General features: G+C 65.2%; 4 protein-coding genes across 6 annotated transcripts; all 4 read left to right on the top strand.

The window, feature by feature from the left end:
* Positions 1-748: 748 nt before the first annotated feature.
* On the top strand, positions 749-6,695 carry LOC120507566 (major intrinsic protein of lens fiber). The gene is made up of 8 exons (XM_039720371.1): positions 749-1,069; positions 2,153-2,473; positions 2,543-2,695; positions 2,770-2,850; positions 4,526-4,645; positions 5,480-5,644; positions 5,732-5,812; positions 6,405-6,695. The coding sequence occupies exons 1-8, from the start codon at positions 1,055-1,057 to the stop codon at positions 6,693-6,695; spliced, it is 1,227 nt and encodes a 408-aa protein (XP_039576305.1). The 5' UTR covers positions 749-1,054.
* A 403-nt stretch (positions 6,696-7,098) lies between these two features.
* Positions 7,099-18,860, top strand: TIMELESS (timeless circadian regulator). 3 transcript variants are annotated; one of them, XM_039720375.1, is made up of 29 exons: positions 7,099-7,177; positions 7,778-7,914; positions 7,983-8,136; positions 8,225-8,339; positions 8,414-8,476; positions 9,230-9,331; positions 9,422-9,580; positions 9,649-9,782; positions 9,862-9,949; positions 10,974-11,150; positions 11,223-11,440; positions 12,402-12,505; positions 12,582-12,751; positions 13,012-13,134; positions 13,211-13,362; positions 13,437-13,534; positions 13,618-13,735; positions 13,804-14,005; positions 14,763-14,914; positions 14,986-15,071; positions 15,141-15,264; positions 16,460-16,542; positions 16,615-16,763; positions 17,177-17,348; positions 17,426-17,494; positions 17,565-17,683; positions 17,759-18,009; positions 18,139-18,248; positions 18,397-18,860. In XM_039720375.1, the coding sequence occupies exons 2-29, from the start codon at positions 7,818-7,820 to the stop codon at positions 18,519-18,521; spliced, it is 3,714 nt and encodes a 1,237-aa protein (XP_039576309.1). In that variant the 5' UTR covers positions 7,099-7,177; positions 7,778-7,817; the 3' UTR covers positions 18,522-18,860. The 3 variants fall into 3 exon arrangements, with proteins under 3 accessions (XP_039576309.1, XP_039576310.1, XP_039576307.1); XM_039720376.1 differs by lacking the exon at positions 7,099-7,177 and having other exon boundaries at positions 7,447-7,914; positions 9,425-9,580; XM_039720373.1 differs by lacking the exon at positions 7,099-7,177 and having other exon boundaries at positions 7,447-7,914.
* A 75-nt stretch (positions 18,861-18,935) lies between these two features.
* Positions 18,936-19,874, top strand: APOF (apolipoprotein F). The gene is made up of 2 exons (XM_039720377.1): positions 18,936-18,994; positions 19,076-19,874. Exon 2 carries the CDS (start codon positions 19,089-19,091, stop codon positions 19,848-19,850), a length of 762 nt encoding a protein of 253 aa, XP_039576311.1. The 5' UTR covers positions 18,936-18,994; positions 19,076-19,088; the 3' UTR covers positions 19,851-19,874.
* Positions 19,875-21,056: 1,182 nt separating this feature from the next.
* On the top strand, positions 21,057-27,719 carry LOC120507567 (signal transducer and activator of transcription 2-like; the record flags this gene model as incomplete). The annotated part of the gene is made up of 13 exons (XM_039720372.1): positions 21,057-21,162; positions 21,521-21,873; positions 22,021-22,103; positions 22,216-22,347; positions 22,421-22,571; positions 22,651-22,749; positions 22,832-22,924; positions 23,003-23,081; positions 23,162-23,247; positions 23,336-23,484; positions 23,560-23,718; positions 25,845-25,997; positions 27,572-27,719. Coding segments are annotated over exons 4-13 (1,248 nt in total), but the record flags the coding sequence as incomplete, so codon positions are not given.
* Between the last annotated feature and the right edge of the window lie 4 nt (positions 27,720-27,723).

The following is a 27,723-nucleotide window of genomic DNA, read 5'->3' as shown; positions in this document are numbered from 1 at the left end:
CTGTAGGGCAGAATTGGGGGATCCTGAGTGGGGACTTTGGGGCAGGCTGGGGTATCTTGGTAGGATTGGGGGTGCTGGGGGCACTTTGGGGGAGTCTGTGGGGCAGAAAGGGGCACCTGGGGGTGCCTGGGGGGGTCTATGGGCAGGATTGGGGGGTTATAGGACACCTGGGGGGCTCTGTGGAGCATTTTGGGGGCACCTGAGAGCCTGGGAGTCACTGGGGGGCTTGTGGGGCACATTGTGGGGGGATCATAGGGCACATTGGGGGTCTAAAAGACAATTTTGGGCGTCTTGGGGACACCTGTGGGTCTGTGAGGTGACAGAACCCCAGGGGCAGAACGGGGGTCCCAGCCCTGCTGTGCCCCCCCTTGTCCCACTTGGTGTCCCCCCAAATGTCCCCTCTCTGTGTCCCCCCCGGGACTGGCCACACGTCCCCCCGCAGTGTCCCCAAATTGTCCCCACAGTGTCTCCCTGGGGGTGTTCCCCACGTGTCCCCCTTTGTGTGTGTGTGACATTGCCACCCCCCTGCCAGGGCACAGCCCCGTGCCCATCCCAGGTGTGTCACCCTGTCCCCTGTGCCCCCCTGTCCCCTGTCCCTGTGCCCATCCCAGGTGTGTCACCCTGTCCCCTGTGCCCCCCTGTCCCTGTGCCCATCCCAGGTGTGTCACCCTGTCCCCTGTGCCCCCCTGTCCCCTGTCCCTGTGCCCATCCCAGGTGTGTCACCCTGTCCCCTGTGCCCCCTCAGCCCCTCCCTGAGGGTCCCTGTGCTCATCCCAGGTGTTCAAACCCCCCCTCATCCCCCCCAACCTTTCATCCCAGCCTTTCATCTCTGGTTGTCCTGGCAACACCCCAAAGGGTCCCCGGGGGTTGCTATGGCACCCGGGGATGCTGCAAGGACCCCCGCAGCCCCCTCCCAAAGTCCTGCCCCACCCTCAGCACCTCAGGGCTGTGCTGTGCCAAGGGGGTGGCAGTGCTGGGGGTGACAGGGACGGGGGTGGCAGTGCCAGGGGCAGGAGGTGCCCCCACCCCGGCTGTGCTCTCCCACAGCTGCACCATGGCCATCGGGGAGGTAAGACCCTGCGAGCGGCCCCGACCCCCCCAAAACCACAGGCCCAGAGTCCCCTCCCTGCCAGGGGGGGGTGGGTGAGCAGCCCCTAACTCACGGGGACTCCCCCAGCCTGTCACTTCAGTGCCCAGCCCGTAGCCCTGGCACTGGGGTCTCTGTGTGCCCCTCACCGTGGCTCCTGGCCCTGTCATGGCTGCTGTCCCCCTCTTTGTCCCTGTGACCCCCTGTGGCCCCATTTCCAGCACATCCTGTCACCACAGTGCCCAGGGACTGGGGGTCCCATCCCTGAGGTAACCCATCCTAAAAACTGGGGCATCCTGTTTCCATGGCACCCCATTGCCCCCTGGTACCCCCCCACTGTGGTACCCGGGTGCTGACCCTGTGACCCCCTGTGGCCCCATTTCCAGCACATCCTGTCACCACAGTGCCCAGGGACTGGGGGTCCCATCCCTGAGGTGCCCCATCCCAAAAACTGGGGCATTCCATTGCCAGGGCACCCCATCACCAGTGTACCCATCACCAAGGGACCCCCCCGACTGTGGTACCCAGGTGCTGGGGGGTCCCATCCCTGAGGTACCCCATCCCCGTGGGTACCCAAAAACTGGGGCATCCTCTTTCCGTGGCACCCCATTTCCTGCAGTCCCTGGGTGCTGAGGGGTCCCATCCCTCAGGTACCCCATCCCTGAGGTGCCCCATCCCAAAAACTGGGGCATCCCCTTGCCAGGGCACCCCAAATGTCCTGGTACCTCCCCACTGTGGTACCCAGGTGCTGGGGGGTCCCATCCCCAAGATACCCCATCCCTGAGGTACCCCATCCCTGTGGGTACCCAAAAACCGGGGCATCCTCTTTCCATGGCACCCCATTACCCCCTGGTACCCCCCATGTGGCACCCACGTGCTGGGGGGTCCCCTCATGAATGTCCCCCCTCACTCTGGTACCCACCCACGGGGGCATCCTGTTGCCATGGCACCCCACCCCTGAGACACCCCATCCCCAAAGCCCCCCGGCCCCATGTCACCCCCTCTCTGTGCCACCCGCTGCTGGCAGTGCCCGTGGGGTGACCCCCGGCCCCGCTGTCCCCCCAGGAGCTGCGCAGCGGCCGCTTCTGGCGGGGGGTTCTGGCGGAGCTGGCGGCCACCCTCATCTTCGTGGGGGTGGTCCTGGGGGCTTCGGCAGCTCCAGAGCCGCTGGCACCGGCCCTGGCAGGGGGCTTGGCGGCCGGGGGGCTCGTCTGCACCCTCGGGGGTGCCCAGGCCAACCCCGCGCTGACGCTGGCCCTGCTGTGCACCCGCAAGCTGGGCGCCCTGCGCGGGGCCGCGGGGCTCGTGGCCCAGTGCGCGGGGGCCACGCTGGCCTCTGCCGCCGCCCGCGCGGCGCTGCCGGACGACGCCGGCCTCGTCACCAGGGTGAGTGCCCCCCGTCCCTGTCCCCGTCCCCATCCCCTGGCACTGCACAGGTGTCCCTCACTGCTGCAGGTGAGCGCGGAGGGGACAGCGGGGACAGCGCTGGCCTGGGAGACTTTCGCCACCTTCCAGCTGGCGCTGGCCGCCTTCGCCGCTGCGGAGCACGCGGCCCCGCAGGCCGGGCTGGCCCTGGGCAGCGCCGTGGCCGCCGGGGCCTTGGCTGCGGTAAGGACCCCCCCGTGTCCCACCCGCCCTGGGGGTCCCCACCCCGCCAGGCCCTGACCCCCCGTGTCCCACAGGGGCCGTTCTCGGGGGGCAGCATGAACCCCGCGCGCTCGCTGGGGCCGGCCGTCGTCACCGGCGTCTGGGATGATCACTGGGTGAGTTGGGGGCACCCTTGGGCTCCCCCAGAGTCCCCAAGTAAGGGGGGGTCCCCTGGCTGCAGCGTGTGACCGCTGTGGTCCCATCCCCACCCTGGGACAGCGGTTCCTGGTCTTCTCTTGGGTGGGTCCCACTGGGACAGGTCAACACCAGCTGTGTCCCCCAGGGTCCTCCTGGTGTCACCGTCACGGGACCCGATGTGTCCCCCCATTGCCATCCTTGGGACAGGCCCCATCCCCTCGGGATTGGCTCCGTACCCTCCCCACGGCTGCCCTCACCCCTGGGGCAGGTTCCTGTGCTCAGTCCCCATCCCTGGGGGGGGGTCCCCCCATCCCTGGGACACCCCAAAACCCCGTGCCCCTGCAGGTGTACTGGCTGGGGCCGGTGCTGGGCGCGGTGCTGGCCGGGCTCTCCTACGAGTTCATCCTGGCGCCCGGAGCCTCCCGGGAGAAGCTGAGCGCCTGCCTCGCCTGCCGGGACGTGGCTCTGGTGGAGACCCCCAGCCTGTCCCCCTCCTCGGTGGCCCCCCCAGCTCAGCAGGGCACTGCCTCAGCCCCCCCCAGATCCTCCACACCCTGACACCGCATCCTCGCCGCATCCAGAACCTTCCGTGGGGCACCCACAGCATGGGGGGCTCCGTGCCCCCTCCCCTTTCACAGTCCTCTCCCCCTTGGGGGGGATTAAAGGCGTGTCGGGGTCGCAGAGCGATGCTGTGAGGGCACTGGGGGGGTCTCGACCACCGGGGGGGTCTGGGCACGGCGACACCGGGGCAGGCGCGCCCTCCCCGCGGCCCCCCGGCGAGGGCGGGGGCCGGGACCCCCCGTCAGCCCGTCCCGTGCCGGGGAGCTGAGCGCAGCAAAGCGCTTTGTGGCGGCCTCTGCAGCCCCGGCAGATTCCGGCGGGCGCCAATGGCCGGGCCGAGCCCTAATCCCCCCCGGCCGGGGACTCAGCGCCCGCTAAGCCGGCCTGAATAAACCCAAACCCTCCCGCAGACAACAGCACCGGGGGGGGGGCAGGGGGGACACCCCGCGGCCCCCACCCAGCGCCCCTCCCGCGGGGTGGGGGCGGCCCCAAAGTGTCCCCAAAATGTTTGGGGGATGGGTGGGAGGTGGGATTTGGGGTCCCCTAAACCCCACTGGGGGCATCAGTGGGTCACAGCCCCCCCCTCCCCAGAAAACCCCATGGATGGGGGCAGCGCAGCTCCGGGGGGGGGTCCTCACTATTGGGGGGTGCGGGGATGCCCGGGGGGGCTCGGGGGGTGGGGGTTCCTCGCCGCGTGTCACCCATCCCGTGGCCCGGGCAGCGAAGGGGTTAACGGGGGGTGGCGGAGGTGGGGTCCCACCCCCGGGGCCGTCCCGGGGGGGGCTTATAAAGGTGGTCTCGGGCGGCCCCCGGGGAGGGGAGCGGGGCCGTGGAGGGCAGCGGGGCCAGGCCATGCGGGAGCTGCGCTCGTCCGCCTTCTGGAGGGCCGTCCTGGCCGAGTTCCTGGGCAGCCTCCTCTATGCCCTGCTGGGGCTGGGGGCTTCCCTGCGCTGGGCCCCGGGCCCCCCCAGCGTTGTGGGGGCCGCCTTGGCCTTCGGGTTGGCCCAGACCACCCTGGTGCAGGCTCTGGGCCACGTCAGCGGGGGTCACGTCAACCCGGCCATCACGCTGGCCTTCCTGATGGCCTCGCAGCTCTCCCTGGCCCGTGCCCTGGGCTACCTGCTGGCCCAGGTGTTGGGCATGCTGGCCGGAGCCGGGGTGCTCTACGGGGTGACCCCCGGCCCCGTGCGTGGCACCCTCGGCCTCAGCGCGGTGAGCATCGGGGGCTTGGGGGTGTCTGCAGGGCTGTAATGAGGGTTTGGGGGGGTTGGGGGCTCCAGGAGGTGTTTGGGGGTCTGGGGTACTTTGGGGTTGTAATGGGGATTTGGAAGGATGGGGGGAGTCCCGGGGTTGTTTTGGGATATGGGGTACCATGGGGCTGAAATGGGGAGATGGGGGCTTGGAGAGGTTTGGGGGAATTGGGGGGGTCCAGGAGGTGGTCTGGGAGAATTTGGGCGGGTCCAGGAGGTGTTTGGGGGTACCATGGGGCTGAAATGGGGGGAAAACGGGTTCACAGAGGTTGGGGGGAACTGGGGGAGGTCCAGGAGGTGTTTTGGGGTACCATGGGTCTGAGGGGTTTGGAGAGGTTTGGGGGAATTGGGGGGAGTCCAGGAGGTGTTTTGGGGGAATTGGGGGTGCCCAGGAGGTGTTTTGGGGGAATTAGGGGTGTCCAGGAGGTGGTTTGGGGGAATTGGAGGAGGTCCAGGAGGTGGTTTGGGGGAATTGGGGGGTCCAGGAGGTGGTTTGGGGGAACTGGGGGGGGTCCAGGGGGTGTTTTGGGGTACCATGGGGCTGTAATGAGGGTTCTGGGGTTCAGAGGTGTTTGAGGGGTCTGATGGTGGATCGGGGGGTCCAGAAGATGTTTTGGGGTCTGGATTGATGCGGGACAGCAATGGGGGCTGGGCATCCCGGAGGAATTTGAGGATGAGGAAGGCTTTGCGGTACAGTGGGATTTTGGGGTGCGGAAGGATAACGAAGGAGGATTTGGGGCGCTGAGGGGGAACGGGTGAACAACTCCGCGGGGTGCTGAGCCCTCTCCCCCCGCAGCTGCACCCCGGCGTGGGCCCGGGCCAGGGCACGGTGGTGGAGCTGCTCCTGACCGCCCAGTTCGTCCTCTGCGTCTTCGCCAGCTTCGACGACCGCCACGACGGGCGCCCGGCCATGGCCGCCGTGCCCGTCGGCTTCTCCCTCGCCCTCGGCCACCTCTTCGGGGTAAGGGCGGCCGCGGGGACCCCGATTCTGGGAGCCCGGGGGCTGGGGGGCAGCCGTGCAGCCCCCCACTGCTCCGTCCCCCCGCAGATCCACTACACGGGCGCCAGCATGAACCCCGCTCGCTCCTTCGCCCCCGCCGTCATCACCCGCAACTTCGCCAACCACTGGGTAAGTGGGGGGGGGACGGGGACCCCCAAAGCCGCCCCGGGCCCCCCCAGTCCCTCCCTGCTTATCCCTGTCCTGACCCAGTGGCTGGGTCCCCGCTGAAGGCGAGCGGCTGCTGGTGTCGCCACGGTGACAGCAGCACCCCAGGGTGCTGGGTACCCCCGACAGCCCGGGGAGTGGGTCCAGCCCCCCGACATCCCGGGGAGCGGGAGACGGGTCCTGCCCCGTGACATCCCGGGGAACGGGAGACGGGTTCTGCCCCCGGCATCCCGGGGAACGGGAGACGGGTCCCGACATCCCGGCGAACGGGAGACGGGTCCAGCCCCCCGATATCCCGGGTTTGGGGACACGACGGGTACTGCCCCTGGCATCCCGGGGAACGGGAGATGGGTCCCGACATCCCGGGGAACGGGAGACGGGTCCTGCCCCACGATATCCCGGGTTTGGGGACAGCGGCCGCCCCCCGGTCACCGGGAAGCCCGGACTGCGCCGGTGCCCGGGCATCAGCGGGGCGGGTGCCGTGCCCCGGGTGGCCGGGGGTGCCCCGGCGGGCCGGGGATGCCCCGGTGCCGGTGCCCACGCCGCCCCCCCGCAGGTGTACTGGGCGGGCCCGCTGCTGGGCGCGGCGCTGGGCGCGGTGCTCTACGAGTTCGCGCTGTGCCCGCGGCCGCGCAGCCTGGCCGAGCGCCTGGCCGCCCTCAAGGGAGAGCCGCCCGCCCCCACGGCCGTCACCGCCGCCGTCGCCGCCGCCGAGCCGCCGCCCGCGGGCGGCGGCGGGGCCCCGCTGCCGGGGAACCGGCCACCGGCATGCCCGGGGGGCCGCCCGTATACCGGGCCGGGGCCGCCCCGCCCCGCCGCGGCGGGACTTCTGTGTTCGGTGAATTAAACCTGCTCTTTTATTTTGGTAACCGCTCGCGGCCGTGCCCGCCGCCGGGAACCGGGAGGGAGCGAGGATGGGGGGGGGACACCGGAGCCCGCCCGGCCGGTGGCGGGAGGTGCCGCCCGTTCCCGCGCCCGCGGCAGGCCCCGCCCAGCCAGCGCCGTCCTTAAAAGGGCAACTCCACCACAGCGTCCCTTCCCAGAAATGAGCCCCTCCCGTCTGCCACCCCTCAGCGCCGCGGGCCGGGGGGAGAGGGCAGGGGGATTGGGGGCGCCCCGAGGCATCGAGCCGCCGGTTTGTGCCGGTGGTGGATGGCGGGGGGTGTGCGGACGGGATGGGAACCAGGGGGGACACCGGGCTGCTGAGGGGGAGTTGCCGCTTGAAGGGTGCGGGCGGGGCGGGGCCTCGCCCGCGGGAAGTGGGGCGGTTGTGTAAGGCCGCCCCCGCACCGGGAGCGCGGCCGGGAGCGCGGCGGGGACGGGGCGGCGGTGAGCGGGATGGGGGCCGGCACCGGGGCACGCCGGCATCGGGGGTCCGGGGGCTGGGGGAGTGTCCCGGGACAGGCCGGGACCGGGGATTGGGGGTGATCCGGGGTCACCGAAACCGGGGGGGTTTCGGTACCGGAGGGGAGCGGGACGCGGGGGTTGATACGGGATCGGGGGAACCGGGTGCGCCGGGCTCTGGAAGGTGCTCCGGGATCGGCGGGCTCGGGCAGTGCTCTGGGATCAGGGGGGTCCGGGGGAAATTGGGGGGGGGTCGGGAATGCTCCGGGATCCAGAAGGAACCGGAGCCGACTGGGACCGGGGTGAGGAGAGGGGAACCCAAACTGGGGGGTGATGTGGAATCGGAGGAAGCGGGGCTGTGGGATGCGCCGGTATCGGGGCGGACCGGAACGGGAGGTGCGCTGGGATCGGTGCTACCGGAGCCTCGGGGTTCGGTGCGGTCCGGTACCGAGCGGGACCAAGCCTGGGCGGTTCCTCGGTGTTGGGGAAACCGGGACCGGAGGGTACCCCGGGACAACACAATCCCGGGGCAGCCGGTACCGGCAGAGTGTACCGGGGGTGGCCAGTGCTGACGGTGGCCCGCAGGCGGCCCCCGGTGCCGGTCCCGTGCGCAGCCCCGCGCTGCATGGACTGGTACATGATGAACTGCGAGCTCCTGGCCACCTGCAGCGCCCTGGGCTACCTGGAGGGCGACGTGTACCACCGGGAGCCCGACTGCCTGGGTAGGTGGGCACCGGGCTGGGGGGGCAGGGGTCGGGGATGGCAGGGATTGACGGCCCCGTGTCCCCAGAGAGCGTCAAGGACCTGATCCGGTACCTGCGCCACGAGGACGAGACCCGGGACGTGCGACAGCAGCTGGGGGCAGCCCAAATCCTGCAGAACGACCTCCTGCCCATCCTGGTGCAGTACCCCCAGGAGAAGCTGCTCTTCGATGCCATCATCAGGTACCAACGGGCGGGGTGGTGGCCTGGGGTGGCCCTGAGGGGGCTCCTCGCTGGGCAGGGGTCCCTCACAGCCCTCTGCTCCTCGCAGGTTGATGGTGAACCTGACCCAGCCGGCCCTGCTGTGCTTTGGGAAGGTGCCAGCGGATGCCACCTCCCGCCACCACTTCCTCCAGGTGCTGTCCTACCTGCAGGCCTACAAGGAGGTGAGTGTGCCCGGGGACGTGCCGCGGGCAGGGGGCTTTGCCCGCGTCGCCGTGCTCACGAGGGGTCTCTGCAGGCTTTTGCCAGTGAGAAGGTGTTCGTGGTGCTCAGTGAGAAGCTCTACAACCTCCTGCAGCTGGTGAGTGTCCTGTCCTGGTGGGCTGTGGGTGGTGTCCCTGCTGGGGGTCCCCAGGGAGCTTCAGGGTCTGCTCCTGCTGGGGGTCCCTGGGGGCTGTGGGGTCTGTTCCTATTGGGGTCCCTCAGGAGCTGTGGGGTCTGTTCCTGCTGGGGGTTTCTGGGGGGGCTGCGGGGTCTTGGAATTACCAGGGGGCTCCAGGGTCCATCCCTGCCGCGGGGCCCTGGGGAATGTGGGGTCTGTTCCTGCTGGGGGGTCCCTGGGGGTTGTGGGGTTTGTTCTTGCTGGGGATTTCTGGGGGTTGTGGGGTTTGTTCCTGCTGGGGGGTCCCTGGGGGCTGTGGGTTTTCTGGGGGGGCTGCAGGGTCTTGGAATTACCAGGGGGCTCCAGGGTCCATCCCTGCCGCGGGGCCCTGGGGAATGTGGGGGTCTGTACCTACTGGGGGTCCCTGGGGGATATGGGGTCTGTTCCTGCTGGGGGTCCCTGGGGATTGTGGGGTCGGTCCTTACTGGTGATCCCCAGGGGGCTGCAGGGTCTGTCCCTGCTGGGGGGTCCCTGGGGGCTGTGGGGTCTGTCCCTATTGGGGGTCCCTGTGGGTTGTGGGGTCTGTCCTTACTGGGGTCCCTCAGGGGCTGTGGGGTCTGTACCTACTGGGGGTCCCTGGGGCTGTGGGGTCTGTCCTGCAGGACTGTGGGGTCCTTCCCTGCCAGGGACCCCCGGGGGGCTGTGAGGGGCCCTGACAGCTCTGTCCCCCAGGACTGGGAGCAGCGGCAGGAGGAGGACACGCTGCTGATCGAGAGGATCCTGCTGCTGGTGCGCAACGTGCTGCACGTGCCCCCGGACCCCACGGAGGAGCAGGTACCAGGACAGGGCCTTTCCCTGGCTCCCTGGCACATCTGGGACCCCAGTGGCTCCACGGGGACCCTGACAGGCTGCCACCACCCCCAGCAGGGCGTGGACGGTGACGCCAGCGTGCACGACCGGGTGCTGTGGGCGCTGCACATCAGCGGCATGGACGACCTGCTCAAATTCCTGGCCAGCGCCCAGGTGGAGCAGCAGTGGGCCCTGCACGTGCTGGAGATCATCTCCCTCATGTTCCGTGACCAGGTGAGCCGGGCCGGGGGTGGCGGGGCAGGGTGGCAGAGCCCCCCCAGTGCTGACAGAGCTGCTGGCAGAGCCCGGAGGAGCTGGCGGCGCTGGGGCAGGGGACAGCAGGGGCCGAGCACGGCGAGGACACGCGGGAGCTGGAGACCTTGAGGCAGAGGGAGCTGGCAGAGAAGAGAGCCCGGGCGCTGCAGCGCACGTCCAGGTGAGGAGGGGGCACCCCCGTGGCAGGGATGGGACCCCCGAGGTGGGGACAGCATCACTCAGCTCCTGTTTCCTGCCAGGCATTCCCGCTTCGGTGGCTCCTACGTCCTGCAGGGCGTCAAGTCCATCGGGGACAGGGACGTGGTGTTCCACAAGGGGCTGCACAATGTGAGTGGGGGGCAAGGGGGTGTGGCAGGGGGCACGGGGACAGGGCTGTGTGTGGAATGTGGCACTGGGGATGTGGCACAGGGTGGAGGGACAAGGATGTGGTGGGAGACGCAGGAATGTGGTGAGGGGCATGGGGTTGGGGACATGGAGGGGGCACGGGCCTGGGGACATGGTAAGGGGTAGGGAGAGAGGAACGTGAGTGGGACGCGAGATGTGGTGTGGGGTATGGGGTCAAGGATGTGGCAGGTGGCACTGGGATGTGGGTGGGGGTCACACAACCAGGGAGGTGGCAGTGGGCACCAAGGACATGGTAGGGGGTACAGGGATGGTGATGTGGCTGGGGGCATCGGCTGGGCAGGGGGCACAGGGCCAGGGATGGAGAGGGAGCTGTTGTGACATGGACACGGTGGGGGGCACTGGGACAGGGACGTGGCAGAGGTCATTGAGATGGAAATGTGGGTGGGGGGCACGGGGACAGGAACACAGGTGGGACACAGGATTGGAAGATGGGATGTGGAGCATGGAACCAGGGATGTGGTGGGGTTGTAAGAACAGAAATGTGCTGTGGGGCTCCAGGACAGGGACACAGGGGGTGGCACTGGGACAGGGACGTGGCAGAGGTCATTGAGATGGGAATGTGGGTGGGGGGCACGGGGACAGGAACACAGGTGGGACACAGGATTGGAAGATGGGATGTGGAGCATGGAACCAGGGATGTGGTGGGGTTGTAAGAACAGAAATGTGCTGTGGGGCTCCAGGACAGGGACACAGGGGGTGGCACTGGGACAGGGACGTGGCAGAGGTCATTGAGATGGGAATGTGGGTGGGGGGCACGGGGACATGAACACAGGTGGGACACAGGATTGGAAGATGGGATGTGGAGCACAGAGGCAGGGATGTGGTGGGGTTGCAGGGACAGGAATGTGCTGTGGGGCTCCAGGACAGGGACACAGCGGGTGGCACAGAGACAGGGACGTGGCAGGAGGCACCACAGGGATAAACCTGGCCCCTCAATGTCCTGCAGCTGAAGAGCTACACCCACGACCTGGGCAAGGAGCCGCGGCGGCTGCCCCGGCGCCGGCAGGCCGCCCCCGAGGCCGAGCCCTCGCGCCGCTCCGCCCGCAACGTGCGGCTCTTCCTGCGCCGCTTCTGCCAGGACTTCCTGGAGGACTGCTACAACCGCCTGATGCTGCTGGTCAAGGTGAGGGGCTGCCATGGCCGGGATCCCCTCTCAGGTGTGGGACCCCTGCTGAGATCCCATGGTTGCCCCCAGGACCAGCTGGTGCGGGAGAAGGCTCAGCAGCACGATGAGACTTACTACCTGTGGGCCACCGCCTTCTTCATGGCCTTCAACCGGCTGCACGGCTTCCGGCCCGAGCTGGTGTCCGAGACCGTGGGCGTCCGCGCCTTCCACTTCATCGAGCAGAACCTCACCACCTATTACGAGATGGCTCTGATGGACAAGAAGGAGGCAACAACCTGGGCCCGCAGGTGAGCACCTGGGACCCTCCCAGGGCAGCTGGGACCCTCCCAGGGCACCTGGGACACCCTTTGGTGGTGAATCCCAGTACCTGAGATTCTCCTTGAGACTCCCCGTGGTGTCTGGGACCTCCTGGGACACCCTTTGGTGGTGAATCCCAGTACTGGGATTGTCCTTGAGACTTCCAATGGTGTCTGGGACCTTCTGGGACACCCTTTGGTGGTGAATCCCAGTACCTGGGGTTGTCCTTGAGACTCCCCGTGGTGTCTGGGACCTCCTGGGACACCCTTTGGTGGTGAATCCCAGTACCTGGGATTCTCCTTGAGACTCCCCATGGTGTCTGGGACCTTCTGGGGACCCCCACAGTACCTGAGATACCCCCAGTGCCTGGGACTCCTTGGGCACCTGGGACACTCTTTGGTGTCTGGGACCTTCTGAGACGCCCTTTGGTGGTGAATCCCTGTACCTGGGATTCTTCTTGAGACTGCCCATGGTGCCTGGGACCTTCTGGAGACCTGGGACCCCCACAGTACCTGAGATACCCCCAGTGCCTGGGACTCCTTGGACACGTGGGAGACTCCAGGGCACCTGGGACACCCTTTGGTGGTGAATCTCCGCACTTGGGATTCTCCTTGAGACTCCTCATGATGTCTGGGACCTTCTGGGGACCCCCACAGTACCTGGGATACCCCCAGTGCCTGGGACTCCTTGGACATCTGGGAGATTCCAGGGCACCTGGGACACCCCTTGGTGTCTGGGACTCTCAGCTACTTGGGATCCCGTGGTGTCTGGGACCCCCTGGACATTTGGGACCCCGTGGTCACCTATGACCTCTCTGGCACCTGGAACACCCTGGAAACCCAGGACCCCCTGGGCACCTGGGACTCAATGTGTTGCTTGAGACCCCCTTGGGCATTTGGAGTGCCTGGGAGCCCCCCTGGGCCCCCGTGACCCCCTTGCTGCCATGCCCAGGATGCACCTGGCGCTGAAGGCGTACCAGGAGCTGCTGCGGACGGTGCAGGAGATGGATCGCTCGCCGGAGCCGGCGGTGCGGGACAGCAGCCAGGTCATCAAGAGTGAGTCCCTCTGTCCCTCTGCCCGTCCCTGGCGCGTCCCTGACCCGCCCCTTCTCACTGCCACCCTCCTCCCCAGGCAACATCTTCTACCTGATGGAATACCGGGAGCTCTTCCTCACGCTCTTCCGCAAGTTCGACGAGACCAAGCAGCCGCGCAGCTTCCTGCGGGACCTGGTGGAGACGGCCCACCTCTTCCTCCGCATGCTGGAGCGCTTCTGCCGCGGCCGTGCCAACCTCGTGGTGCAGGTGGGGTGTGCCTGCCCCGCCTGGGGGTCCCTGGGGGTCGGGCAGCCCCTCCTGACCCCATCCTTGCCAAGCTCGTGGTGCAGGTGGGGTGTGCCTGCCCCGCCTGGGGGTCCCTGGGGGTCGGGCAGCCCCTCCTGACCCCATCCTTGCCCCACCCAGAGCAAACGTGTGAGGAGGAGGAGGAAGAAGCCTTGCGTGCCCCCGCCTGGGGGTCCCTGGGGGTCGGGCAGCCCCTCCTGACCCCATCCTTGCCCCGCCAGAGCAAACGTGTGAGGAGGAGGAAGAAGAAGCCTTGCGTGCTGGCGGTGCCCGCCCCGCCCAGCGCCGCGGAGCTGGAGCAGCTCTGGGAAGGATTGGCCCCGCAGGTCCAGGCCTGCCTGGAGGTACCAGGGAAGGGTTCAGCCTCATGTGGGGCTTCTGGGGGTGCTGTTGGGGCTGAGTAACCCTGTGCTGCCCCAGGGCGAGGTGCCCCTCCCCGAGGACGTGGTGCCCTTTGACGCGGCCTCGGAGACGCCGGTGGAGGAGCAGCGCGCGGCGGCTCTGCTTCGCATCCAGGAGTGCCTGCGGCAGTCCCGCGTGCCCCAGGCCCTGCAGCTGCTGCGCTCAGCCAGGTACCTGCCCCGTGGTGCCCCTCTCGTGCCCGGGGTGTGGGGACGCAGTGCCAGCCTGTCCCCGCTGTCCCCAGGGAGGTCTGGCCCGAAGGGGATGTGTTTGGATCCGCGGATGTGGGGCTGCCCGAGGAGACCCGGCTGCTGCGGGAGATCCTCGTCGCTTCCCTGCCTGGTGAGTCCCCACCTGTGACCCTGGGAAGTGGGAAAACTTTGGGCTGGGATGTTGCAGCAGACCCTCAGCACATCCCACCACAGTGCACGCACCCGCCGAGCCCGAGGAGCTGGAGGAAGAGGAAGAGGAGGATGAGGAAGAGGAGGAACAGACCGTGCAGGTGTCGGAGAAGGAATTCAACTTCCTCGACTACCTGAAGCGGTGAGAAGGGTTTGGGGAGGGCCTGGGGGTCTCGCTGAGGGTCAGCCACGCTGACAGGGCTGTCACAGGTTCGCCTGTGCCCCCGTGGTGCGGGCGCTGGTGCTGCTGCTGCGGGGCTACGCGCGGAACAGCGCCCGCACCAACCACTGCGCCGCGCGCCTGCTGCACCGCCTGGCCCGCGACCTGCGCATGGAGCCCCTGCTCTTCCAGCTCTCCCTCTTCGCCCTCTTCCACCGCCTGCTCAGCGACCCCGCGGCCGCTGCGCACCAGGTCAGACAGGGCCCCGAGCCCCCCGCGGGAGGGGGCTGGCCCTGCAGCCCCCAGCCCCACTCGGTCCCCGAAATATCCCAATCCTTGCTCTGTCCCTGCAGTCCCCAGCCCTGCTCATCCCCAGAATCTCCCAATCCTTGCTCTGTGCTCTGTCCCTGCAGCCCCCAGCCTTGCTCATCCCCAGAATCTCCCAATCCTTGCTCTGTGCTCTGTCCCTGCAGCCCCCAATCTCACTCAGTCCCCAAAATATCCCAGCCCCTCTCAGTCCCCAGAATCTCCCAGTCCTTGCTCTGCCCCTGCAGCCCCCAGCCCCACTCAGCCCCCAGAATCTCCCAGCCCCACTCAGTCCCCTGCAGCCCCCAGCCCCACTCAGTCCCCAGAATCTCTCCATTCTTGCTCTGTCCCTGCAGCCCCCAGCCTTGCTCAGTCCCTCAAATCTCCCAGCCCTGCTCTGATCCTGAAGCCCCCAGCCCCATTCGGTCCCCAGAATATCCCAGCCCCACTCAGTCCCCTGCAGCCCCCAGCCCCACTCAGTCCCCAGAATCTCTCCATTCTTGCTCTGTCCCTGCAGCCCCCAGCCTCACTCAGTCCGCAGCATCTCCCAGCCCCTCTGAGTCCCCAGAATATCCCAGCCCCGCTCAGTCCCCTGCAGCCCCCAGCCCCGCTCAGTTCCCAGAATCTTCCAGCCCCTCTGAGTCCCCAGAATCTCCCAGCCCAGCTCTGTTCCTGCAGCCTCTCTCCCTCCTGCTGTCCCCAGGAGCTGGTGACCTTGGCCAAGTTCATTCTGGGCAAGTTCTTTGCGCTGGCGGCCACCAACAAAAAGGCCTTTGTGGAGCTGCTCTTCTGGAAGAGCCCGGCCATCGTCTGTGAGATGACCAAGGGCTACAGCTCCCTGCAGGAGGGAGAGGGGTGAGTGGGGCTTGGGAGGGGGCTGCCCCTACCTCCTCCCCTCCCCTCACCTCCCTTCTGCCCCTCCCCAGGACCACCCGGAGCCGGGTGCCCCCCTGGACCCCTCAGGAGGAGCAGGAGCTGCGGGAGCTGTACTGGAAGTACAAGGAGGTGGAAGGTACCGGGGGTCTCTGGGGTCTCTGGGGTGTGGCAGGAGCTCTGTCCCTGCTTCCTCTCTGTCCCACAGGTGGGGACATCATCGCTGCCATCCTGGCCCATCTCCCCACGCCCGGGCGGACGCGGAGGCAGGTGGTGAAGCAGCTGGTGCGGATGGGGCTGGCCAGCAGTGCCAAGGACTTCCCGCGGGAGAGGTGCCTCTGAGTCCCCAGAATACAGGGCAGGGACCCCTGGAGACAGGGCAGGGACCCCTGGAGACAGAGCAGGGACCCCCGGAGACAGGGCAGGGACCCCTGGAGACAGAGCAGGGACCCCCGGGGACAGGTCAGAGACCCCTGGAGACAGGGCAGAGACCCCTGGGACAGGGCAGGGACCCCCAGAGACAGGTCAGAGACCCCCAGGGACAGGGCAAGGACCCCCCGGGACAGGGCAAGGACCCCCGGGGACAGGGCAGGGACCCCTGGAGACAGAGCAGGGACCCCTGGAGACAGGGCAGAGACCCCTGGAGACAGAGCAGGGACCCCCAGAGACAGGTCAGAGACCCCCGGGGACAGGGCAGGGACCCCTGGGGACAGGGCAGGGACCCCCGGGGACAGGGCAGAGACCCCTGGAGACAGGGCAGGGACCCCGGGGACAGGGCAGGGACCCCTGGAGACAGGGCAGGGACCCCTGGAGACAGGGCAGGGACCCCCGGGGACAGGTCAGGGACCCCTGGAGACAGGGCAGGGACCCCTGGAGACAGGTCAGAGACCCCCAGGGACAGGGAAAGGACCCCCGGGACAGGGAAAGGACCCCCGGGGACAGGTCAGGGACCCCTGGAGACAGGGCAGGGACCCCCGGGACAGGGCAGGGACCCCTGAGACAGAGCAGGGACCCCCGGGGACAGGGCAGGGACCCCTGGAGACAGAGCAGGGACCCCCGGGGACAGGGCAGGGACCCCTGGAGACAGAGCAGGGACCCCTGGAGACAGGGCAGAGACCCCTGGAGACAGAGCAGGGACCCCCAGAGACAGGTCAGAGACCCCCAGGGACAGGGCAGGGACTCCCGGGGACAGGGCAGGGACCCCCGGGGACAGGGCAGAGACCCCTGGAGACAGGGCAGGGACCCCGGGGACAGGTCAGGGACCCCCCGGGACAGGGCAAGGACTGACCTCCCCCCAGTGCAGGGACCCACGGCTGTTTCCCACCCCGCAGGAAGGGCACCGACAGGGCAGGGACCCCCAGGGACAGGGCAGGGACCCCCAGGGACAGGGCAGGGACCCCCAGGGACAGGGCAGGGACCCCCAGGGACAGGGCAAGGACCCCCGGGGACAGGTCAGAGACCCCCGGGACAGGGCAGGGACTGACCTCCCCCCAGGGCAGGGACCCACAGCTGTTTCCCACCCCGCAGGAAGGGCACCAGCATCGTGCTGTGGACGCAGGAGCAGGAGGAGGAGCTGACGCGGCTCTTCGAGGAGTTCCAGGGCTCGGATGGTGAGCTGGACACGGGGGGGCAGACCCCAAAAATCCCCCTGTGGCCCCCCACCCTGACTCTCCTCCCCACAGACGTCCTGGGGAACATCATGAAGCACCTGACGGCGCGGCGCTCGCGGGCTCGGGTGGTGGAGAAGCTGCTGGGGATGGGGCTGGTGGCTGAGCGCAAGGAGCTGTACAAGAAACGGCGGAGGAAGAGCCACGGCCCCAGCCCTGGGCAGGTATGGGGGGCTGGAGGGTGCTGGGCTGTGCCCTGGGGGTGCTGTCCCACCCTGGGGACACCCAAAAAGGGTCCTGTCCCCATCCTGGGGGCTGGAGGGTGCTGGGCTGTGCCCTGGGGGTGTTGTCCCACCCTGGGGGCACCCTGTCCCCATCCTGGGGGCTGGAGGGTGCTGGGCTGTGCCCTGGGGGTGCTGTCCCACCCTGGGGGCACCCAAACACAGCCTGTCCCCACCCTGGGGGCACCCAAACAGGCTCCTGTCCCCATCCTGGGGACACCCAAACAGGACCCTGTCCCCATCCTGGGGGCTGGAGGGTGCTGGGCTGTGCCCTGGGGGTGCTGTCCCACCCTGGGGACACCCAAACAGGGCCCTGTCCCCACCCTGGGGGCACCCAGACACTGCTGGTCCCACAGGCTGCCACAGGTGTCCCAGCCATGCCCACCCAAGACAGCTCAGGGGAGGATGAGGACAGCGAGGAGGAGGAAGAGGAGGATGAGGACGAAGCAGAGGAAGGCCTCACAGAGGAGCACTGGGTGCCTGAGGAAGGGGCTGGGCAGGACCTGGCGCAGCGCCTGCATCGGGAAGGTGGGCGAGGGGCTCCGAACCCCCCCGGGTGGGCTTGGCGAGGGGCTGGACCCTGTGTCACCTTGTGCTGTCCCCAGGGCTGGCCGGGCCCCTGCGCTGGCTGGAGAACTGCCTGCGGAGGGCAGCGGGGGACCGCGAGGAGGACGGTGAGCGGGGTGGGGGTCGGCCGGGGGGGTCTGCGGGGTCGGGGTCCCGCTGAGGGCGCTCCCCTTCCAGGCGTGTCCCACCCGGTGCCGCTGGTGCCGCTCACGGAGGAGAACGAGGACGCCATGGAGAACCGGCGCTTCCAGAGGCTGCTGCGGCAGCTGGGGCTGCGGCCCCCGGCCAGCGAGCAGGTGAGGTCGCTGTCCCATCCCTGTCCCCATCGCTGTCCCCAGCACAGCCCTGCAATGTCCCCCCTGTCCCCCCAGGAGTCCTTCTGGCGCATCCCCGCCGCCCTCACCCCGCAGCAGCTGCGGCGTGCGGCCGCCTCCATCGCCCACCGTGGCCCCTCAGGGTCCCCCCAGGACCTGCCAGGGCCACCCAGGTGTCCCCAGGAACCAGGTGAGGGGTGGGGCTGGGGGTGTGGGACGCCCCCGGGTGTGGGGCTGGCTCTGAGCCCCCCCTCCTTGTGCCCCTCTGCAGAGCCACTGCCGGCAGGGCTGGGATCAGACTCGGAGAGGTGAGACTGGGATTCCCGTCTCAGCTTGTGGGGTGTCCTGGTTTGGGGGGGGTCTTCTCCCTGCCTGGGGAGGGGATTCAGCCCCCTGTGTCCTCCCCATGTGGGGCTGAGCTGTGGCAACCCCTGCAGCGAGGAGCCTGTCCCCGTCCCTGTCCCTGTCCCCAGCCCGGCGCGGCCGCGCACCAAGAGGCGCCGGGAGCTCGCCAGCGAGGATGAGGATGAGGATGGTGGGAGCTCAGGTGGGTTCAGCCCCTCTGCTCGCTCCTGGGGGGGCTCAGCGGGCTCTGGGTGTCACCAGGGGCACTGCTGGGCCGGGGTTGTCCTGTCCCTGTCCTCTTTGCCACGTCCCCAGGGGGCTCAGCCCTCTCTCCTCTTCCTCATCCGCAGGCACCGAGCCGGCCCCCCCAGCTCCCCACCCCGAGGAGGATGAGGAGGAGGAGGAGGAAGATCCACAGCCCCGGGGGAGGCGGAAGCGCCTCCGCTGCCTGGAAGAGGAAGAGGAGGAGGACTGAGAGGCTTCCCTTAGCCTGCCTGTGCCCAGGCCTTGTGCTGTTTGCTGGGCTTTTTGCAGATTTTATTGAATTTCTGCAGGTTTTCTGGGGTTTCTACAGCTTTTCTGGGGTTTCTGCAGATTTTCTTCTGCAGGTTTTTATGCTGTTTTTAAAGGCTGCACAAACAAGTTTCTCCACCTTCCTTCCCCCCCTTCCCCTGATGTCACTATCTCTCTGTTTTACCCCAAATTCCTTTTCCTCATCTGTTGGGCTTTGGATTTTTTTTTTTTCTTAGAAGTTTTTAAATCTAGCCAGGGCCTAAATAAATAAAAGCGACTTTTGCCCTTCTTGGGTGTGTGTGGGTCTGCAGGGGGGCTCAGGGAGTGCCCAGTCCCTGTCCCCGTGTCGCAATCCCTGATAACAGCGGCTATAAATCGGTCACGGGGCCGGCGCGGCCGCAGCGGCCGGACAGGGCAGGGGACGGCGGCGAGCGGGTGAGCCTGGGCACGGGGCGGGCATGGGGGGCTGCAGCCACGGGGGTCTCACGGCAGCTCCGTCCTTCTCCCACCTCCCAGAGCCACCACCACCATGATGTGGATTCTGCTCTTCCTCCCGCTCCTCATCCTCGGCGGCGCCGCGTCCGTCGTCACCCCCGGTCTGGCTGCCGGTGACCGGGCGCTGCTGGCCGAGCTGGCGGGGCTGGCAGAGCCCGTCCCTCGGCGGGCACCGGGCATCCCGTGCCGCGCCCTCGGCCCCGACGCCCTGCCCGGTTTCTCGCGGCTGCCGCCGCTGCCCCGCGCGGCGCTGCTGCGGGGGCTGGCGCGGCTACCGGGCGCTCCGGCCCCGCGGCCGCTGGCGCTGCTGCTGCTCAGCCTGGCACGGCCGGGGGGCTCTGCCTGCGTGGATCCCACCCGGCTGCGGACCCCCACGGAACCCACGGCACCCTCGGGCTGGCAATTCCCGGTGGTCCGGCCGTGCCGCGGCGCCGTGCGGCGTCGCCGGGAGGACGAGGACGCCTGCAGCCCGGCGGGGGAGCGGGAAGCCCACCGCGTGCTGGACTGGGTGCCGGGAGTCAGCGTCTTCTACAACCTGGGCACCAGCGTCTACTTCGCCTTCCAGGGCTGCCAGGCCACGGCGTCCACGCGGGCGCTGGAGGCCGCCGAGGACCTGGGCTACGCCGGGCTGGCGGCGCTCACCGGGGGCCTGGGGGGCCCGGTGGCCTTGGGGGTGCAGCTGGGGCTGCAGCCGGGGCTCAAGGCGGGCGTGCGGGCGCTCGTCGGGTACTTCACGTCGGCCGGGGAGCCCTCGCCGGTGCCCACCGCCCACAGCGGCGCCGTGGTCATCGTCTGAATAAAGGGCACGTGTGGCACTCGGCGTTTGGGGACGGATCGATCGATGAGGGGTCACCCTGCCCTGGGGCACCCGGGCCGCGGCCGCGTGGTGGCAGCGGGGCTGGGCTTGTCACTGTCCCTTTGTGGCTCTGTCGCTGTAGCCCCTGTCCCCACAGCCAGTCTGTCCCAGTGGCCACGCTGCCCTGTCCCTGTCCCCATGGCTCTCTCCTGTCCCCGTCCCTAGGGCCCTCTCCCTCCTGTCCATCCCTGTCCCCATGGCTCTCTCCTGTCCCTCTCCCCATGGCCCTGACCCTGTCCCCATCCCTGCAGTTCCTCCCTGTCTCCCTGACTCTGTACCCCTGTCCCCACAGCTTGTCACCGTCCCCCTGGCTCTGTCACTGTCCCCCTGTCCCCATGGCTCTGTCCCTGTCCCCACGCCCTGTCCCTGTCCTCAGGCTGTCCCTGTCCCCATAGCCTGTCCCTGTCCCCATGGCCTGTCCCTGTCCCCATAGCGTGTCCCTGTCCCCACGGATCTGTCCTTGTCCCCAGGCTGTCCCCATCCCCCTGGCTCTGTCGCTGTCCCCGTGTCCCTCTGTCCCCATGGCTCTGTCCCTGTCCTTACAGCCTGTCCCTGTCCCCATAGCTCTGTCCCTGTCCCCACGACGTGTCCCGGTCCCCTCTGTCCCTGTCCCCACGGCTCTGTCCCTATCCTTAGGGCCTGTCCCTGTCCCCATGGCATGTCCCTATCCCCCTGGCTTTGTCCCTGTCCCCATGGCCTGTCCCTGTCCCCACAGCCTGTCCCGGTCCCCTCTGTCCCTGTCCCCATGGCCTGTCCCTGTCCCCAGGCTGTCCCCATCCCCCTGGCTCTGTCCCTGTCCCCACGGCCTGTCCCTGTCCCCCTGGCTCTGTCACTGTCCCCAGGCTGTCCCCATCCCCCTGGCTCTGTCCCTGTCCCCACGGCCTGTCCCTGTCCCCATGGCTCTGTCACCCCTGTCCCCACGGCCTGTCCCTGTCCCCAGGCTGTCCCCATCCCCCTGGCTCTGTCCCGGTCCCCACGGCCTGTCCCGGTCCCCTCTGTCCCCGTCCCCGTCCCCCCGCCCATCCCGGGTCCCTCCCCCGTTCTCCGCTGACCCCGCCCCATGGCCACGCCCCTGTATTAACCCCGCCCGTTAAGCCACGCCCCTCGCGTGACGTAAATTTGGGGAAACGAACAAACATGCTCAAAGCCTCCCGCTACGGGGGCGTGGCCTCGGCGCCGCTCTCCGCCAATCAGCGAGCAGAGCGGGGAGGGGGCGTGGCCAGCCCGCCTTCCTGCTCCGGTGGCGGCCGAGGTGGGTCGGGGGTCCCGGCGGGGACCGGGGGCGGAACGTGGGCGGTCCTGGAGCCCGGGGAGCCCCGGGGAGCCCCGGGTGAGGCGGGCACAGGCAGGGCACCCCGGCTGGGGCACACAGAGCGTCCCTTGGAGGGCTGTCCCGCTGGGCCGGGGGCGTTCGGGGGCACCCACCCCTGCGGGAAGGGCACCGGGGGTACCCGGGGGGTTCAATGGGGATCCGGTCTAGGGGAGCTTCTGAGGAGGGGCCTGGGGTGCTGCACAAGGGGTGATAGGGGTCCTGGTGTGGGCGTTCTGTGCGTGTGCCCCCCGCCCCCGGTGGGGAGCCCCCCTCGGCTCACCCCCTGCTCCCACCGCAGGACGCGGCTGCCGGTCCGCGACCACCCCCGCGGGAGCCAGGGGACCCCCGGGAGCTGCCGGGGCTGAGGCAGAGCGCAGGGAACCCCGGGACCACCCAGGACCAGAGCAGAGGGACCCCCGGGACCAAACAGGAGTGAGGGGACCCCCGGGACCACCCAGGACCAGAGCAGAGGGGACCCCCGGGACCACCCAGGACCCCCTGAAGCAGCCAGGACTCAGCAAGAGAAGAGGGACCCCCAGGAACAGCCGGGGCTCAACCAGAGCAGAGGGACCCCCGGGACCACCCAGAGCTGAACAGGAGCAGAGGGACCCCCGGGACCGAGCAGGAGCGAGGGGACCCCCGGGAGCAGCGGGACCCCCGGGCACAGAGGGACCCCCGGTATCACCCAGGACCGATCAGGAGCAGCGGGACCCCCGGGCACAGAGGGACCCCCGGTATCACCCAGGACCGATCAGGAGCAGCGGGACCCCCGGGCACAGAGGGACCCCCGGAGCAGCCGGACCCCCGGGCACAGAGGGACCCCCGGAGCAGCCGGACCCCCGGGCACAGAGGGACCCGGGCACCGCCGGTGCTGCGGGCAGGTACGTGGCGTGCCAGTGTGCCCAGCTGGCACACGCGGCCGTTTCTCACCCTGCGGTCCCTCGGTGGCCCCGGGGGGGTCCCGGGTGCGCCCCTGACCCGCTGTCCCCCCAGCATGGCGCAGTGGCAGGAGGTGCAGAGCTTGGCCAACACTTACCTGGAGCAGGTGCACCAGCTGTACGCGGGCTCGGCGCTGCCCATGGCCGTGCGCCAGTCCTTGGCCGCCTGGATCGAGACCCAGAACTGGTACCGGGGGGGGGACCCGGGGCTGGGGAGGGGTCACCGGGGTGGGAGCGGTGCTGAGCCCGCGCTGCCGCAGGCGCCAGGCGGCGGAGCCGCTCTGCTCGCAGGCGCGGATGCTCTTCCACTCCTTACTGGTGGTACTGGGAGAGCGCCTGGGCAGCCTGGGCTCGGACCGCGAGGATTTCATGCTGAAGCACAACCTGCGCAAGGCTCACCGCGACCTCCAGGTGCGCTTCGGGGCCGGGGGAGCGCGGTGGGGAGGGGTCTCAGGGGCTCTCTCACCTCCCCGAGCCCCCCCCCCCGCAGGCGGAGTTCGAGGAGGAGCCGGAGAGGTTCGCCAACCTGGTGGACAACCTGCTGCAGGAGGAGCGGCGGATCCTGCGCCTTGGGCAGGCCGGGGGGCAGGTAGGGCAGGGCTGGGGGTGCCCCCCAACGCCCCCCGGGGGTCCCGCGGCCGCTGCCCCCCACCCCATCTCTCCCTCCTTAGGGGGGTTCGGCCCCCGCGCCCAGCCCGGCCCCGGAGAGCGGCCGGGAGCAGCAGATCCAGCGGCGCTTGGCCGAGTTCCACACGGCCCTGCAGGTAACCCCGCGACCCCCCAGGCCCCCTCGGAGCCCCCCGGGGGCTGCCCGGCCCCTCCTGAGCCCGCTGTGCCCGCAGGAAGCCGAACGAGCCTTCAGGCACCTGGAGGATTTGCAGGACGCCTTTGACTTCTGCTACAAGGTGCACTACCAGCCAGGTGAGCCCCACGCCGGGGAGATGGGGGGGTGGGCACTGCCCCGAGCCCCCCAAAACCCTGAGCTCACTCCCTGCCCGCAGGTGAGGAGAGGAACGGGGACCCCGAGTACATCCAGGAGCTCCAGTCCCTCCAGGCCAAATTGCAGAACCTGGACCGGCAGCGCCGGGTGAGGAGGGGGGCTCGGGGTGGCCGGGCTGAGTTTGGGGGGGTCTTACCCCTCTGGGCACCCCCTTAAGAGCCACATCTCCCCCCAGGAGGTGCTGGCTCAGATGCAGCAGCTTTTGGGGCGCAGCGAGACCCTGCAGGAGCTGCTGCAGCAGGAGTTGGGGGGCTGGCGGGTGCGGCAGCAGCACCTGTGCCTGGGGGGCCCCGCCGACACCAACCTGCGCCCGCTGGAGACCTGGTACGGCTTGGGGAGGGGGCTCGGGGGGCTCGGGGGGCTGCAGCCGGGCCCCTCTGAGCTCCCCGGGCCCCGCAGGTTCACGGAGCTGGGCCAGGGGTTGTTCCAGCTGCGGCAGCTGCTGCGGGCGCTGGGGGACCTGCGACAAAAGGTGACGTACGCCAGGGACCCGCTGGTGGCAGAGACGCCCCTGCTGGAGCAGCGGCTGCAGGAGCAGCTCACGCACCTGCTGAGGAGGTTGGGGCCGCGCCGGGGGGGATGGAGGGAGCAGGGAAGGGAGAGGGTCTTCCCCCGAGGGTGGTGGAGCACTGGGAGGGGGAATGGGGATGGTGCCGAGGGTGGCAAGCAGTGTTTGAGCAGCACTGCCAGGCATGGGGTGGGGTTTTGGGGTGTCTGTGCAGGGTGTGGAGTGGGATTAATGATCCTGGTGGGTTCCTTGCAGCTCTGGGTGTTCTGTAATTCAGGAGGTTTTGCCCCAGTTTTAACTTGGGGAGCTCTCCAGGGAATGGTTGGTGACGGTCCCAAAGGGGACAGAGCTCCCAGAGCGTTTGGGCAATGCTGTCCCATACTTGGTGGGATTTTGGGGTGTCTGTGCAGGGTCTGGAGTGGGATCAATGATCCTCATGGGTTCCTTGCAGCTCTGGGTGTTCTGTAATTCAGGAGCTCAGGGAGGGTTTTGCCCCAGTTTTAACTTGGGGAGCTCTCCAGAGAATGGTTGGTGATGGTGCCAAAGGTGGCAGAGCTCTGGAAGTGTTTGGAAAACACTGCCAGGCATGGGGTGGGGATTTGGGGTGTCTGTGCAGGGTCTGGAGTGGGATCCATGATCCTCATGGGTTCCTTGCAGCTCTGGGTTCTGTAACTCAGGAGCTCAGGGAGGGTTTGGGCAATGCTCTCAGATTTGGGGGAAAACTTGGCACCTGGAGGATTTGCACTTGGGGCAGCTCTCCAGGGAATGGTGACAGTCCCAAGGGTGGCAGAGCTCTGGAAGTGTTTGGGCAACGCTGCCAGGCATGGGGTGGGATTTTGGGGTGTCCGTGCAGGGTGTGGAGTGGGATCAGTGATCCTGGTGGGTTCCTTGCAGCTCTGGGTGTTCTGTAACTCAGGAGCTCAGCAAGGGTCCGCCAGGCATGGGGTGGGGATTTGGGGTGTCTGTGCAGGGTCTGGAGTGGGATCAGTGATCCTGGTGGGTTCCTTGCGGCTCAGGGTGTTCTGTAACTCAGGAGCTCAGGGAGGGTCCAGGCTCTCAGGGATTTGGTGAAACATTTTGTGGTGTCCTGTGCTGGGCCAGCCGCTGGACTTTGATCCTGGTGGGTCCCTTCCAGCCCTGGATGGTTCAGGAGGTCAGGCAGAGGTTGGACAGCGCTCTCGGGTGTTGGCATTTAGGATTTTTGGGGCTGTCCTGGGACTCAGAGATTGTTGTGGGCCCCTTCCCACCTCGAGGAGCATTTGGAGAAGGCTCTCAGGGACAGGGTGGGATTTTGGGGTGTCTTGAGTGTGGAGCTGGGCTTTGATCCCTGTAGGGCCCTTCCAGCTCAGGATATTCCATAATTCCAGGGCTCAGGGACTGTTTGGACACCTCTGTCAGGCCCTCAGGTGTTGGGATTTAGGACTGGGGGGACTTTTGGGGTTGCCCCGTGCCAGAAGTTGGACTTCTGATGGGTCCCTTCCATCTCTGGGTGTCTGGCCACCCCTCCAACATTGGGATTTGGGGACTGGGGGGATTTTTGGGGTTGTCCCGTGCCAAACCAGGAGCTGGAGATGATTCTGAAGGGTCCCTTCCATCTCTGCGTGTTCAGACACCACTCAAACCTTGGGATTTAGGACTGGGAGGAATTTTGGGGCTGTCCTGTGCCAGGAGTTTGACTCCTGATGGGTCCCTTCCATCTCTGGGTGTCTGGACACCACTCCAACATTGGGATTTGGGGACTGGGGGGATTTTTGGGGTTGTCCCGTGCCAAACCAGGAGCTGGAGATGATTCTGATGGGTCCCTTCCATCTGTGGGTGTTTGGACACCTCTCAAATGTTGAGATTTGGGACAGGGCAGGTTTTGGGGTGGTCCCATTCCAGAAGTTGGATTTCTGATGGGTTTCTTTTCATCTCTGGATGTTTGGACATCACTCAAACACTGGGATTTGGGACAGGGCATATTTTGGGGTTGTCCCGTGCCAGAAGTTGGATTTCTGATGGGTCCCTTCCATCTCTGGGTGTCTGGACCCACTCCAACATTGGGATTTAGGACTGGGAGGAATTTTGGGGCTGTCCCGTGCCAAACCAGGAGTGAAACCCCACCAGAAGTGGGGGCGGCCCGGGGGTCTCGGGGCGGCCCGGGGGGCTCGGGGCAGCCCTGACCCCCCGTTCCCAGCGCCTTCGTGGTGGAGCAGCAGCCCAGCACGCCCAACGCCGGCAAGCGGCCGCTGGTGCTGCGCACGGCCGGCAAGTTCTCGACGCGCGCGCGGCTGCTGGTGCGGCTGCACGACCGCAACCACGGCATGGAGGCCCGGATCCACATCGACAGGTGGGACACGCGCCGCGGAAGGGCTACAGGAAATCAGATTAGATTAGATTAAATTAAGTTAAATTAAATTGTTTGTTAAATTAAATTAAATTAAATTAGATTAAATTAAATCAAATTAAATTAAATTATTTTGTTTGTTAAACTAAATTAAATTGAATTAAAATAAATCAAATTAAATTAAATTCAATTATTTTGTTTGTTAAACTAAATTAAATTAAATTAAAATAAATCAAATTAAATTACATTCAATTATTTTGTTTGTTAAACTAAATTAAATTAAATTAAATTAAATTAAATTATTTTGTTTGTTAAATTAAATTAAATTAAATTAAATTAAATTATTTTGTTTGTTAAACTAAATTAAATTAAATTAAAATAAATCCAATTAAGTTAAATTAAATTATTGTGTTTGTTAAATTAAATTTTTTGTTAAGTTAAATTAAATTAAATTAAATTAAATTATTTTGTTTGTTAAATTGTATTAAATTAAATTAAGTTAATTCAGTTAAATTAAATGGAATAAAATAAATTTAAATTATTTCATTTGTTAAATTAAATTAAATTATTTTGTTTGTTAAATTAAATTATTTAATTTGTTAAATTAAGTTAAATTGAATTAAATTATTTCATTTGTTAAATTAAATTATTTAATTTATTCAATGGAATAAGAATTATATTATTTAGTATGTTAAAATTTTAACTTATTCAATTAAATTATTTAATTTATTGAGTTAAATAATTATTAGGGATAATTATATTATTTAATCTTAATTTAATAATTTTATTTATTAATCTAAAATTAATTTTATTATTTAATTATACTTTATTATTCCGTTAAATAATTATTATAAATAATTATGCTATTGTTTATATTGACTTTTTAATTTATTCAGTCAAATTATTGCATTTATAAAATTATACAATAATTATAAATAACTATTTAATTTATTCATTTTTTACATTTATTAAAGTAAATTATTGAAGACCTTAATCCCATCCCTTTAATGAATACAAAAACAGCTCCAGGGGGCACTTAAATTTAATTTATGATATCAATAAGTATAAATATTATATTATTTGGTTTATGAAATTAAATAATAATTAGAACTAATTCAATTATTGAATTTATTGAATTTATGCTTTTTAAATTTATACTGTATATTAAATTTTTAATTTATTCAATCAAATTATTGCATTTATAAAATTAAATAATAATAATATTTAATTTATTCAATTTTTTATTTATTAAAGTAAATGATCTAAGACCTTAATCCCATCCCTTTAATGAATACAAAAACAGCTCCAGGGGGCACTTAAATTTAATTTATGATATCAATAAGTATAAATATTATATTATTTGGTTTATGAAATTAAATAATAATTAGAACTAATTCAATTATTGAATTTATTGAATTTATGCTTTTTAAATTTATACTGTATATTAAATTTTTAATTTATTCAATCAAATTATTGCATTTATAAAATTAAATAATAATAATATTTAATTTATTCAAGGGGGTCCCTGCCCCTCCCGGGGGTCCCGCCGCCCCCGCAGCCCCGCCTGTGCCCCGCAGGTTCCGCCGCTTCAACATCCTGACCTCGAGCAGCAAAACGCTGCTGGCCGGGGACAGCCCCCAGGAGGGGCTGCTCTGCGACTTCCAGTACCTCGTAGGGACCCCCGACCCCAAATCCGCCCTCCCCAGACCCCAAATACCCCCCCCCAGAC

This window comes from Passer montanus, unplaced genomic scaffold (genome assembly GCF_014805655.1).
Source record: "Passer montanus isolate IOZ18808 unplaced genomic scaffold, ASM1480565v1 scaffold437, whole genome shotgun sequence".
NCBI classification, from domain to species: domain Eukaryota; kingdom Metazoa; phylum Chordata; class Aves; order Passeriformes; family Passeridae; genus Passer; species Passer montanus.
Note: the sequence above shows the minus strand (reverse complement) of the source record. Positions and strands in the feature narration are given on the sequence as shown.